Below are 14877 nucleotides of genomic sequence, written 5' to 3'. Positions count from 1 at the left end.
GTTCATTTGTCACGTGCAAAACCAAGAAAGGAATGAGTAATATTTGCTTTTGTTTTCATTGTATCATTGGAAGTGACATGATCATTATTTCACTGGAGGTTCAAAGCAGCATTAGCATGATTACATTGGACTTGTACCTATTAACCGGAGGGACATGAGCTCCTCTGAGCTGTCAAATGCAACAGACGCAGTCTTGCAATGCAACTGAAACATTCCAGCTGAATTTTAGACATTTTTTTCTCCTCTGTGCAAATCAAAACATTGCATAGCGATTTACTTACAGTATAAAAAAGGATCTCTTGCACCTGGAAAGCTACATGCTAATTCCATGCTTTATTATATCTCCTCCATGCAAAAGGCTTTCAAAATCATATTCTATTGTACGGCACACAATGTTATTATTCTGTCCTCATTGTCCTAAAAGCAGAAGCTTACAGGCTGGAGTGAAATCTTCTTTTGACTCTGCTGTGCCAGGCAAAAGGTTAGAGAGATAAAGAAGATCTCAAAGAGCTGTTAGTGCCCATATGAGGCAGAAATACTAAATCATTTGAAGCAGCATTGTTTCTGTTTCCATCCTCCATGGGATATTTCAGCTTTCACAGGCTGTGTGTGAAAACCACACGGTTTTGCACCACCGGGCAGCAAACGTCCCTTGACCACTTAAACAGAGCAACCAGAAGCAGCAGAGTCTTCTTCTGACCACTTGATCCATGAGCCCGCTGTCCCAGGTTCTTGTGTTGGTTCCACAACCTCAACCCAGTCACCCGGGGCAGGGGAGAGGGCACGGGCCCCCCAGCACGCTGCTCTGTGGGGCCTGACTGCCCTCCCTCGAGCCAGCTCTGGAGACAGGGAGGGGTGCTGGACCTCACGCTCTGCCCAAAGACAGGTCTTGTGCTGCTGAGAAGGCAGCAGGTGTTGGGATACAGGTTTAGCAATTTGCAGTTGCACTCTTATTTCCTCTGCATCTGGAGGAACCCATGGAGACAACAGCTACACAATAACGGCCCCTCCCCAGGTACTCGCCTTATACCGGCTGAAAAACTGGCACGTAAAAAGGCTGCTGGAAAAGAGCATCCTCTGAAAAGCTGTTTCACTGTCCCCACAGAGTTGTTATTGCTGTAGCACCCTTCTTATATCCCTATACCACAGGATCTTCCAGCTTTTTGACTACAGTTCCCTATTTCTAGGGCTGTGGATGTTGCACAGAGAGACAGGATCATCAGAGATGCTGCCGAGAGTCTATTTTTAGAGTGAGTCATTTGATGAGCTGTTCAGCACCTTATTTATTGCCGTCTCCAGCTGGGGAGCTAAGCAGTGTCCAGACACCTCTACCACTAAAACCAGAACTCGGAAGCAGTGACCTCTATTTGATAACATTTTCTGTACTGACAGAGAAAAAAACAACAGCACATTATGCTGTCAAGGCTAATAGCTGCTAATTAGGGTGAGTGACATACGACCCCTTTTATATCCAAAGAACACAGAAGTCACAGTACAAATAAAAAAAATAATCAAATTCTGCATTCACAGTCTTCTCCAGTCTAAAGAGCGACCACTTAAGAGTAATTTCCTATGTTGTTTTTTTCTGGTTTGCTGTTTAAGGCTTTACTTTACATTATGTGTACAACGAGTAAGAGTCTCAGTGTTCACTGCTTCCCTGGTAGAAAATGGGGCTTTGAGGGGACACAAGGAGAAGAAAGGGGAACAAACCAAAGCTGGAAACACAGGATATATGGGCAGAGGCTCCAGCACCACTACCAGTGTGCGGAGAGAGCCTCGACGGGGCTGCGGCAGCAAGGGCAGCTCTGCCAAAGGCCGTGCCCCAGCGTTCCTCTGCAGCCGGGGCACCTCCCCTTGCACAGCCTGTAAGCAGAGCCATGAATTCAGCAACTGAAAAATGGCTGAATCTGTTGCCATCTAACCAGATTCCTGGCAAAATAAATAGAAAAGATATTTATCCCTAGGCACATTCCACATCTAACCTAGCCGATGCTCAGCATTTATCTCTGGACAAGCCTGAAGCCATGTACAGGCTGTGTTTACTCCAGATTTCTGTACAATTGCCTTGCCTTACTAACCACCAGTAACGCAGTAGTCCTTGGGGGTCACTGCTGGCTGTCGGGTGTATTCCGAACATGAGGCAGCCCCTGCTCTGAAGAACCGACCACCTACTTAACCAAGCAGGCAAAGAATAAGTAACCAACTGTCGTTTCATAAATGGGGAACTGAGGTACAGAGAGCTGACGTGATTTACTAGAGGTCACATTAAAAGTCTACTGAATTTGCAGCCTCCCGTTGTTTTATTACAGGCTCAAACATCCCGTTAGACCCTCTGAACGTTAATCATTACCTAATTCTTCTATCTTCTTGGTGCTCTAATGATATTATTGATGAATTACTTAAAATGCACTTTCTGTAGAAGACATTTTTTAGGTGACAAGTTGCCTTTTACTAAACAAATGAATGGGAAAGTTGAGTTCTCTCATTCTAGTCTGGGAAAAAAAAAGTTTTGGGTTTAAAACACCCAATTAGTACTAACTGAAATCCAATATTTAAGACTATTTGGCACTGTACCTGTTACAAATATGCCATGTGGCCATTAGTACCTCGTGGTACCATCAGGACAAAAATAGTCACTCCTGCAATTAATATTGCAGTAGCTGTATATGTCAATACAAGAGTAGAACAATTGCAACTTTATAGGTTTGTTCCAGACCTCATTAGAGTCAAAGTCAAAGGGAGGCCTCTCATTAAGTGCAAGAGGATCTAGATCAAGTTCCAGGAGGGTTTTACTCTGATCAAAAAGCTCAGACATTCCCAACCACCAGCATCGCTCACATCTCAGGTCAGCCCAGTAAAGCCAGAGGCCACGACTACAAGCGCACGACGTGCCATGGAAACCCAGGGGGACAAATCCAGCAGCCGTCTCTCCACAGACGACTCTGCGGTAGGTCCAGAAGTCAGTGTTACAAGTTGTAGGTCTTGTTCCTGTGCCGCCTGCTCCAGCCAGTGCAAAATTTCTCGTTGCAGTATCTCTCATAATAGTTTTGCAAATGAAGTTCTACATCTCCCCAGCAAAATCCTCTGCGCTCCAAGACAGTTTGATCTTTCCTGATGGTGTTATAAAGCACCTTCTCTGAAGTCCCAAGTAATGAGGTAACTCTCAGTCTGCGTGTAAGAACAAAACTCTACAAGACAGTCTATGAGCCAGACACTTATTATTATACTTTCTACAAATGCACAGAAGGGCTTTCTCTCAGTGCTCCAGGTCACTGAGATCATGTTTGAGGCATATGATTAATTTTCAGCCTTATTGTGTTAAGGGGTGGCAGGAGAAGAGTGAGAAAAATTTTTTTTAGAACAGCATTAAATGAGGCAGAAGACCTTGTCACTTAGCAAGAGCTTTTAAACTATCTTTGCATAAAGCAGCAGCTAAAAAGTTAATAGACATAAATAGCATTTTATTGATTTGAGGTATTCTGAGGGGTTTTAATGCAGGTGAAGGCAGGAAAAGGATTCTGCTTAGGACGGTTAAGCCTTAGCTAGTGAACCTTGAAGCATTTACACCAAAACCAACAGCAAAAACCTGAAAATGCCAAAGAAAAGCTGTCACTTAGCCTGAAACTAAGCCTATCCTGGGACACAAGTGAGTGTGATAGCCCAGTGATGATAAGCTTTGACCCAGGTGCTTGGCCACCGAGCCTAGGAGAGCACATGAGAGACCCCCAAGAGTGAGCAGTTAATGTGCAGCGAGTTCTGCTTTTATTCAGAGACCCTCATACCAGCAAGTTTTTGGATGGGGGAAAGAAGTTCAGCTGATAAAAGGTGTTTTGACATATTTGGTTTTCCCCTTGGATGTAAATTATTCTTAGCACAACTCCACTCCCACTAAAGCTTTGTTGGTCATTCGCAGACATCCAATGTAAATCATTTTGCTTTTCAATATTGCTGCATCAAACACCAGAACATCCCAAAGAAAAGCACAGAAATCCCAAACACCATTTGAGAGCAACTAGGGGCTGCTCCAGATTTCAAGCACCCTAGAACAAGGGATGGCTTCCTTAGGCCCAGATTTGAACTTTAGAAACCTTCCTCTGCCTGCTGCAAGACTTCAGCAGGTTGCAGTGCCTAGGCTGTCTCTTCTACTCCAGGGTGTAGCCAGGTCACATAAACCTGCTTGTAGTGGGATTTCACAGAGTACATTGTGTCCTCCTCAGTCACAGGATACTTTGGGAATTCCTGTACTCCAACTGGTTTGTACACAGTTATTCAGTAACAGAGATTTTTTTTTTTTTTAAATCTGTTGTTATTTGCTACTTGCTTTTCCCTTTCCTCCAGATGAAAATTACTTCAATAAATATTGATATTAATATACATATGCATGTAAGCATGTAATAAATGGCTCACTGAAACAAGGCCTGTAAATTCAGTCAGTGGCTGTGCTAATCATGTTCCTACCATACTCCAGAGGCATTAGCTACAAATGAGCTTTTTGTTACACGATCGGAACACTCTGCAATCCACACCCAGCTTTCTAGAGGGGTTTTTATTTGCCTGTCAACCATTTGCAGAAGAAATCTTTGAAGTCACTTCCAGAGGGCAAACTGCAGGGGAGGAAGAGCCTCCACCGGAGGTTACACTACATCTGCTGAGGGCAGGGCACAGCGTTAGCACTGCCAACATCTGGTGCCCGCTGGGTATCAGAAGTTGTGCTGTGAGATGGGGGAACCGTGAGTGATGGTGCAGTGGGTTACAATTAAGAGGCCCAATCACCTAGGATGAAATGTGGGGATTGTGCCAGGCCAAACTGTAAATCAGAATCCAAAATCCCCCCCACCTTCACTACAACGTGGCCTTCAGTGAGGCAGCGCAGTTTCAGTGCCGTATGTTCCATGAGGGAATTACAGCCATGCTCCTTCTTACGGCCCCGGTGAGTAGCCACACGGCACAGCACGCTGGTTCTCTTTACACAAGGTCAGTATTAAAGGTTAAGCATAAAACCGCTGCAGAAAGCTTTTGCAATATACAAAGTAAAAACAGAAACAGCGAATAAGCGCTCAACAGAGTAGTGATTTCTCTGTGTGGAATCCACAGAACCTAAACCAGCATCCTCCTCCATCTGTGCAAAACGGATTACTCCATCTCAGATTCTGCTGGTATTATTTAACATACAAATTACAATTGTTAATGAAGATTGCTGGGTTAAACCCAGTGCAGAGGTTTGCCTGAGTATTTTTCAGCTGGTCTCATATTCCCAAGAATTCACCCTTTACTGAACCCAGACTTTGAACAAACCCCAAATTTCTGACTGTACAGATGGCAAGGAAACTGCTGGGTTTTGAAACGAATGTGTAAATCAGTCCTTATTTGCACCTGGATACAAGAGAATGAAAATATATGAACCTGCTCACAAGCAGGCGTACAGTTTGTTAGAGCTCATCTACATGGAGAGGTAGGTACTAAATGAGCAAGGATGTGAATTTAACGTACGCAGCAGTTCCCCAAACTGGCACATCTATTCTGCAACAAAAGTGCCATTCTTTGGTTTAGCTTAATTCATTGCCAAAGCGTGGTGTCACTTGTCATCTCCAGGATGACAGCACCACATGAATTGTTGCTTGCGTGGTGGATGTCTAAGCTTTAGTGTCTAACCTGGACACTCACTTTGCCGCACACTCAGGGAACCTGAAAAGGCTTTTGGTGCCGTTGCACTTGTCTGAAGGAGGGGCTTCCCTTTGTTTTGTTTTTTTTTTTTCCCCTCCCTCTAGTTATGGTGACATGGTGCCCAAGACAATTGCTGGGAAGATATTTGGCTCCATTTGCTCCCTGAGCGGGGTGCTGGTCATTGCTCTGCCGGTTCCAGTCATTGTGTCCAACTTCAGCCGCATTTACCACCAGAACCAGCGAGCCGACAAGCGGAGAGCGCAGAAGGTAAGCCGTCCCGCGCGGCCACCTCCTCCGAAAGCTCGGCAGGTGCCAGATCTCAGCCTGCACCCACCTACCTACGCCCATGCAGGCTCACCTCCACACACGGTACAACCACCCGTACCCATAGAGACACAAGCGCACTGGCATATCTTAAAAGATCAGAAGCAACAGGGCTTTAATTGCTCACCTTTGCGACATCTCAGTCTGAAATTAATATATACATATACTCATAAACCCTTAAATCATTAACAGGAGCTGTTTATCTTTCCAGCTGCTTGGTTCCTGTTGTCTCTCTGGAGTTTTGAAAACACCCATCCAGAAACACACCCTTATCAGTACACATACCCCCTCAAAGCTGGAGACTGCAACATAGACAAAACACTGGGAATACACAAAAGCCCCTGGAAACGTGAGGGGATTACTGAATATTCTAAAACCTGAACAGTTTTTACCAGTATAAGCTTACTGATTTACTAAGTGTAACAGATTTATTATATCTCTATTTCAGTCTGGTAAATAACAACAAAACCAGAATCAGGTTTTTACAACAAGGTAAAGGTCTGGGGTTTGTTCTCCCTATGGAACGCTGTCTGCCAGAAATTCAAGACTCAGGGGACCTGATGGAGAACAGTAGTAGAAAGATGTGCTATTTCTGCTTCAGGCAAGCATCTGGGCCGTGCCTACTCCTTCCATCTCAGAGAGCTGACAGCAGAGAGCTGAGATTCAAGACCTACAAAACCACAAAATTTGGCAGTCAAAACACATAAGGAGAGTAGCAGAGAGAGAGAGAGAGAGAGAATCAGGCAGGAATGAGCTGCAGTCTCCATAAGTCACTGCTGGCTTTTACACATACCTGCATTAGGTTTGGCACTGTACATGTAAAACCTCAAACTGCAATAATCTGGGGAGGTGTTTTTGAGGGAGAGTTGTTTAGCTGATTAGTCATACAACATAAGATAGATAAAAAGACCTAAAGATATCATAATGGAAGTCCACCCTGTACTGCACACTGTTCAGTCAGCAGCCGGACAGTGGGAAACCAGTACGGATCATTACATTCATTTAATGAGTTTAAATGATTTGCAGCACGGGTTGCCTAATGTGAGGCTGCACCCAGGCATAAGGTATCCGGATTTAACTCGCAACAGGAACGTGCCAGGTGTCAACGCACAGGAAGGACTGGAGCACTCACGTAGAGGTTTGTGGGGGGGACAGTGTGAAATAGCTCATTTAAATAATTAAAGACTTTGAGAGAAAGCACTTGTTCTACTGAACTGGCACATAAGCACAGCGAGAGACAGAACCTGTGTTACAGTCTGGCCTAAGCAGCAAATAACTGGGCAAGACAAATAAACAACCTGGATCTGTGCATAACCGTGGATCACAACACCATGAAGGTCCAGAACCAACTCCAGGTCTGCTGTTGGATGAGGTTGTCCTCTCCAGTCAGCATCCTGAAGTTTTTTGTTCTGATTCATCTTTTCCCTTATTTGTTGGACTGTGATCCACTTGGTGACAATGAAACGTACCTTTGAGGCTGATATGATTGATTGCAGCTTTTATAAGGTTTGCTGTATTGACACACATAGTGTATAACTTCCCCCATTTGAATTTCTAATTCCCTTGATATTGGATGAATTTCTGGGATAAGAAAGTTTTCTCAAGTCAGAAGTGTGAGTAATTTTCACATGATCATCACTGCGTGAATACTAAAGAGAACGACAGAGACAGAAGCACATCAATGACGGTGTCTCTGGAGATGGCCGGGATGTACACAGGGACGTTAAGAATCTGCTCTCATAGCATACTTGTTCCAGCATCATCCTCCAGCAAATTAAATCCCTTCTTCAGGAATAGGAAAGTTTTAGTAATAGTTAAAAATCTGTCCCCATCTAATTAAAGACACAACGACATTTGCATGGCTTTTTCCAGAAGGCTGGAAAAAGCTCTTTGCGCTCTCTCAGTCCTGGAGTGTGAAGAGCCCATCAGCAGCAGCTCCTCATGTGCAGAGTTTAGAGGATACAGCTTTGAAGAAATAACACAGACATCCTTCCTAAATTTCTAATGTGCTAAATAAATTATTTTTCTCTTTTAATTGAAGAATAAATAATTTGTAGAGTATGTATTAGTATAAATACTTTAGAAGAAGTTTTATTTAGGACGGGAATCATAACTATTATAATTTACAAATAGGCTTCAAGATTAGGCTATAGACCATACTTATTTATCTTTTAATGAACTCAGACTGAGTTTTCCAACGAGAAGTAATAAAGTCAAATTGTCTGGATGTGACATTCACAGATTTGAAGGCTGAGGTGTGAGTAAACCTGGGCTCTCCAGTGCAGTGGGGGCTTCGGAAGGGCTGCACTCCAGAAAACAGGAAAACAGAGCACAGCCTCGACGCCCCTCTGGGTTATGATGTGCTCAGGCTTAACTTTGTCTCTCAACTGTTGAGGAGGCACTGGTCTAGCAGGAAGAGGTATTTAAATAGCATGAATAAAATACTGGGAGGTGGCTGTTACTCATCAGCAGCTATTCTTCAACTAACGGAGGAGAAACGTTCCTTAAAAAGGAAGAAAACCCAAAACCAAACTACCAGCGATTTAATCACCTTGAAGATAAATTATTCTTTGCCAAACCTGCACTGCAAGAGAATTAATTACAAGGAGATCTGGCAATCTTAATTTATTGTGCTGTGTCATCAAATTTTGTCCTCTGGCATGCAGCAAGGACCAGGTCAATCTGAATGGAAGATGAATTGATCATTTCTGACAAGGTTCATTTTGGTAAATTTATTTTCTTTTTCCCAAAGACTTTTTGTTTTTCCTTTTGACTGATGTGCTAACAATAGACCTTCCTGACTTTGAAACCATGCTGTTCCTTAGTGAATGTCACAGCCTTTGGTTTTAAAAGAGAATTTGACACTTAAAAGGCTTGACAATAGAATGACTTTGTAATTCAGATAACGCTGGAGTCTCTGACTCGCTGTGTTCAGTTTGCAGCGTGGATGCAATGTGAAGAAGGAGACAAGTATCTGGTGCTGGTTTGAGGACTACACCTCCCACTTCTAGAAAGGGAAAGCAGAGGCAGCTACTAACAGCTACTGAAACGCTGCTCCTTTAGCAGCAGTAGAAAAAGTAAAACAGTTCATTGTTTCGAAGTTAGAGACTGAGTGAATACAGCTCCAAGCCCCAGCATTATTCCCACCGGAGCAGGGCAGCAGAGAAGTGCACGGCTGAAAGATTGCCAGATAATACAGTAGTGAGAGGAACAGATACAGCCTCCGAGCTTAGCGCAGCAAAGAGCCCAGAAGCGCAGATTGCTCTCCCAAGGTTTACAGGAATGTTGTAGACCTCTGGACTCACAGACTGGTCAAAAATCCTGCAAGAATGATCCTTCTTGAGTAAACTCTAGCTGCTGACAGGCAAATTTAATCCCATGTCTTTAAATGGAGAATGAATACTAAAATCAAAGGTCCTGTATTCACACAAACAGTGACAAAAAAAGGAAGAAAGAAGAAAACACTAGACCTCTTAGTGAAAATAGTGGTTTCAAAGTGTTATGGGGGCATTTGTTGGTCCTTAATTTCCCAGGTCCAATGACTCTTGTCTTTGTCCAGCTTTAAAATAACCAACTCAGGTCCCTCAGCTGGAAAGATTGTGCTAAGTGCAGTAAAGTTAGTTTGTTGTGTTGGGTTCTTTTGTTCCTGGAATGATGCTTCAGAAAAGACAACTAGAGATGCTTTCGATATCTCCCCAACCTGCTCCAATACAGTCCAACTAGTTACAGTGGTACAACCCCATCAGCTCCAATGTCCCTCTCCCTGGGAAACAGGAGCTGGCAACAAAGTGCACAGGAGCTCTCAGAAATGCGAGTTTGCTTAGGTGGGCCAGTGACTGACAAATATCAACGTGCACCAGCAGCTTTTCAGTAAGAAAAAAATGGTAAGACAGAAAAAGTACAGTAACAAGGGCAATCGAGCATTACAGGTTAAGCCTATGTGGTTGGTGGCCCCAACTCCCTGTACACGTGAACACAGATGCAGATGAAGACACTAAATCCTCAAAAGCATATTTAAAGCAGTTTTGCACAGCCTCAGAAGGCTCATAGAAGTAGCAGCAGCTGAAATGTTTGGAAATAACAATAACAGCCTAAAGCAAACTGGTCTCTAGACCTGCCCCCTTAGGGCTAAAATTTAGCCAAGTGAGTTGTTCTAGATCTTTTCAGTTTGGGGGGAAACAAATGTTCAGAAAAGGGCCTCTTATCCAATGAAGTATGCCTCCTCACATTTGCACAACAGAGGAGGGAAAAATGTAAATGCTGAGATGCTGTGAAAACAAACCTGTTTAAAGTGCATTTATCATTTAATGGTTAAATTTGCTAAATGAGCCAAGATACTGAAATGGCTAATGATCTCCGAGGGATTAGCATGGGTTTAGCGGTGTATTTCACAGGAGCTAAACTGAAACTGTCACTACAAATATAAAGATGATCAGGGGGCTGGAGCACTCCCCTGTGAGGACAGGCTGAGAGAGTTGGGGGGGTTCAGCTGGAGAAGAGAAGGCTCCGGGGAGACCTTAGAGCGGCCCCCAGGGCTGAAAGGGGCTACAGGAAAGGGGGGAGGGACTCGTTATCAGGGGTGTAGGGATAGGACAAGGGGTAATGGGTTTAAACTGACAGAGGGGAGATTTAGATGAAATCTAAGGCAGAAATTCTCCCCTGTGAGGGTGGTGAGGCCCTGGCACAGGTTGCCCAGAGAAGCTGTGGCTGCCCCCTCCCTGGAAGGGTTCAAGGCCAGGTTGGACGGGGCTTTGGGCAACCTGGGCTAGTGGAAGGTGTCCCTGCCTGGGGCAGGGGGTGGGACTGGATGGGCTTTAAGGTCCCTTCCAACCCAAACCATCCTGTGAGTCTACGAAAACTTCAGTAATCACAGTGTTTGGTTTCAGGTCTGCAGTAAATATGCTTTCTAGGACTGCAGCTCCTTAGTCTGTTCAATTCTTTTCATTTATTATCTGGTGGCCTTTGACTCTATGAGAACAAGCAATGTACTGCAAAATCCTTGAAATAGTCTTTGCATTTCATCCTCTAGGCTCTAAGTTTCCTGGAAAGAACCAAACACCAGATTTAGGCAAGGAAAGGACTACCCAGGACAGAATCATTTTGCAGAGCCGCTCTCACATAAAACTGTAATATAAAACTGCAAACTGTAACGCAGGCTATCAAGGAGTAGATGGTATAAATTAGGTGAAGCAGAGAAGTGGACAAATTGCCTGGTGGATGAGTTAAAGCATTCAATCCCAGAGGCAATATCCAGCAGAAGAAAGGAATGCAGGGGCAAGGAAGAAGCTGTATCTTTTCAGATGGAAGTCAACGAGAGGAAGTAGATGGAGGAAGGTTATTCCTGACAGTAAGAGCTACTCATGAGATGGTTGCACACAGGCAGCTATGACTCTGCAGACTGATGAAGAGGTAACTATGGAGATGCTTAAAAGGGGCTTAAGCCAAAAGGAAGAGTAAGGACACACATCTTTCTGATTGTTCCATGAGAGGCACGTTAGAAACAGCCTGTTCCAGTCCCAGCCATCACTCCCAGAGGCACAGAAAACAGGGCTGCAGTTAGAGCTGATCAAGAGGGAAGATGGTGATGAAGAGAATGCTTAATACTACATTTATGTCATCATTGTACCCATGAGAAAGACAGCCCACACACCTGTCAATAATGAGGCCATTATAATAATTGATTTGCTACAGAGCAGGGGAGTCAGCGTTGAAATGTTCTGTTTTTCAGCTGACACCCTAAATTTTGGAGGTGGGTTAGTGAACTTCAGAACATGGAACAGGGCAGCCAGAAAAAGCGACTTGAGCAAAGCTGTGAGCTGTCTAAGGAGAGCTCAGCGACAGAACATGACTCAGTTCCCAGCAGGGGATGGGGTTGGGAACTTAAGGAGAGAGAGAAACAATAAGGTTAAAACTGGAGCTGGCTGACATTTAAAAAACATGTTTTTTTCAACCACAATGAATCTGTGTGGAATATGTTTTTGTTGATATTTAACAGGTTTTGACAAGGGAAAAAGTTTTAATTATTTTTTATTTTTTAAAAAACAGATTTAATTTTTGCTGGGATAAGTACCTCTTTCTCTTCCTCCTTTGTTTCCTGTTCGGTGTTTGTCACATCCCCTCACACAGTTCAGGGGGGAAAAAACAAACAAACCAACCAACCAGGAATCCTTCCTCTTTTCTTTCATATCGTCCAGGAAAGCAAACTGGCATTTTCCATCAGTTCAGCTAGTTCAAATTCCCCAGGTCCCAAATTGCTTAAGACGAGTAGACTTCTCTGAAAGGAAGGATTGAAACCACTGAGCTAGAGCTTCTATGTTCAGCCTCCAAAGCAAGATCATACATCTAAATATTGAGCCTGTTGTCAGTAGTGGCCCAATGCCCAGATGAAATAATTTCCACACATATCCAGAAGCCACTCTACATTTGTTTCATGCCTTGAGGCCCTTTCACGTCATGTCTCAGTCATACCCAGACAACAGCCTGCAATGCGTAAGAACCCGAGTAATCCATTCTCAGGGTCTCTCCTCGGTCATCTCAGCAGGAGGGTGCCCCCTTTCCCCACCTGTTGGAAGTCCAGGTTGTGCGTGGCAGCCTCTCCAGATGGCTCATTATGTAGCACAGTCAGTAGGATTTGTAGTGGCTGATGTTGCCCACTGCATCCCAGATGTCTAAATAAATGCCAGCTGAAGTTGCCTTGTCAAGGAGACCTGCATGCAAAACATTCAGCCAGAAAACGTTGGGAAGCCCTATCCTACTTTGGAACTGAGTTCTAGTGATCAGAGTCTTTGCTGTTACCTTTATTAACTAGTTATTTTACCTAAGTGACGCAGAATCAAGTGGGCTGGGTGCAGTTTAGCTCCCATGCAGTTCCCAGGCTACATAACGAATACAGCTCAAACACCCCTGCACCAACTGCAATATGTGGTTATGTCTAGATTAATGGATATGGATATATCCACTGGGTCAGGAAAAGACATAACTAGAAGTGGGTGTAAATGGTAGTAATGCTTACCGTGGTTACTAATTTGTACCATGACAGTGATAAGCAGATGAAGAACACCACTGTCGCTGACACACGTGGTGCTGGAATGGCAGTACAGGTCTCAGTGTTCTAATCCCGTATGTCAGGTAGATGGGAACACTCTGCAGTCTACCAGCACGTCTCTCGAGGGCCACTGCAGAACTTCCCTGCTTACGCACTACCAGATGTCTTACACAGCCCAACCTGAGAAGTCCTAGAATCTCATGACTCCATTCCTCCCACTCCACCCAGCAGCAATGGTCTGCAAAGTCTGACTCAGAACAAGCCTTTGTTGTTTGAAGGTCATGAAAATCCCATTAAACAGTAACTGCTGGTAACTTCAGCATCACATCAGGCTCTAAACCAGCACGAGGCAGGCCCGCTCCAGGCACCAGCAGGAGCCTGCCGTGCTCTTTTGTCTCCCCACTCCAGCCAGTCTCACTGTTCTGACAAACTCTGATGCTGCTGCAGCAGCATTGCCCTTCCATACTTCCCTCTCTGTGACTCGGGTTTTGTCACACATAAAACTGGGATAAATCCACTTCCTTTCCTGGTTCAGTGGATTCTTGCAGAGTTAGTTCACATGCACGTACAAGGTCATGAAGTGAAACCACCTTATGGCAATACTATTCATACCAAGGATTTTAAATTTCTCTATCTGAGCCTTTGCACTAGCAATTCTTGCTGACTCACCAAACAAGGCAGCAGAAACAACAGCATGTGCCTTCCTGACCAGTCACGGGTACCAAGCAGAGCAAGAGCAAATGCTGGCAGAGGACAGGTCACAAGCAGGCAAGGGAATCAAGAACATGCATAAAACAGATAATTTTCAAAAAAAATCTACATAGGGAAATCACAGCCTGCCTGTGAGCACCGTGCCGGAAGAAAAAGCAGTTCAATCCACCAGACAAAGAGCTCTATAAGAAACAACTCCTCATTTCTCCTTTGTCCCAGTACAGCAGAACTCCCCGTTCGCCTGCAGACCGCTGCCTGACGGGAACTCCAGCCACCCCTTCTCCACATAAGCGCAGCCATTTAGACTGAACTCAGCATTAACTCCAAACAAATACAATAAAAAAAGAGCAATTCTACACATTTTCCACGAGCTCCCGTATCCAGGTGCCAGGGCATTTCTGTCCACACACAAAGCATCAGCTCCGTTAGCGATGGAGTTGGGACAGTTCAGGGCCGTTCTGGCAGGAAGGGGCAGCGATGCTGGGACGGGCAGAGCGGGGCCAGGGCCACGCGTGGCCGTGAGGACTCGCAGCTCTCTGCCGACACGCCGGTGGCTCCGGTGCCCAGGACAGTGCACCAGGGAGGCTTCTCCCTCCGCATCTGCCAGACCAAGGCACGCAGCCAGCGTGTTGCGGCTGTCAGCGTGAGGACATGAGCCGAGACACACGTTCTTCTAAGAGTCTTCACTTATCAGATAGGGTTCGTGACAGATTTTTTTTCCCCAGAAGTCTAATGCAAGAGATTTGTCCCCAGAAACCCCAGGAGCAGCTTCAGGAAGAAAGCCAATTGCACTGCACAGCCGCTTTATTATCATCTGACTTCTGAGCAATTTTCATTTGCCAGCAAGTCACACTTCTCTCAATGAACGCTGAAAGCACGTAGCACAGAGAAGTGGGATGGAGCCCAGCTCCCAGCCCGGCCCTGCCTGGAGCAGCAGCGTTGCCCACACTCACACTTAACTCCCTTCACTCCCCTCACTGCCAGCGGGTACCCGCTCCTCTGGGTACCTGATTGTCAGAGATGACACATACTCTGCCAGTGAGCAGCCAATGAGGCAGGACAACAGCCCCCCCACCACCTCTTCCTCTTGGGCTTCATTCCATGGGAGAAAATGAGTTTTACAAATTTGATTT

General features: G+C 44.9%; 1 protein-coding gene across 3 annotated transcripts in view; it reads left to right on the top strand.

The window, feature by feature from the left end:
• KCND3 (potassium voltage-gated channel subfamily D member 3) overlaps positions 1-14877 on the top strand; it is a 129158-nt gene that overhangs the window by 87865 nt on the left and 26416 nt on the right. For all 3 annotated transcript variants that reach the window (XM_074894049.1, XM_074894047.1, XM_074894048.1), the window contains exon 3: positions 5769-5931. In XM_074894049.1, the coding sequence (XP_074750150.1) occupies positions 5769-5931 (163 nt within the window). The remainder of the gene's footprint in view (positions 1-5768; positions 5932-14877) is intronic.

The sequence above is a fragment of the Strix uralensis genome, chromosome 24, assembly GCF_047716275.1.
Source record: "Strix uralensis isolate ZFMK-TIS-50842 chromosome 24, bStrUra1, whole genome shotgun sequence".
Lineage (NCBI taxonomy): Eukaryota > Metazoa > Chordata > Aves > Strigiformes > Strigidae > Strix > Strix uralensis.
This window is presented reverse-complemented; position numbering and strand designations above follow the sequence as displayed.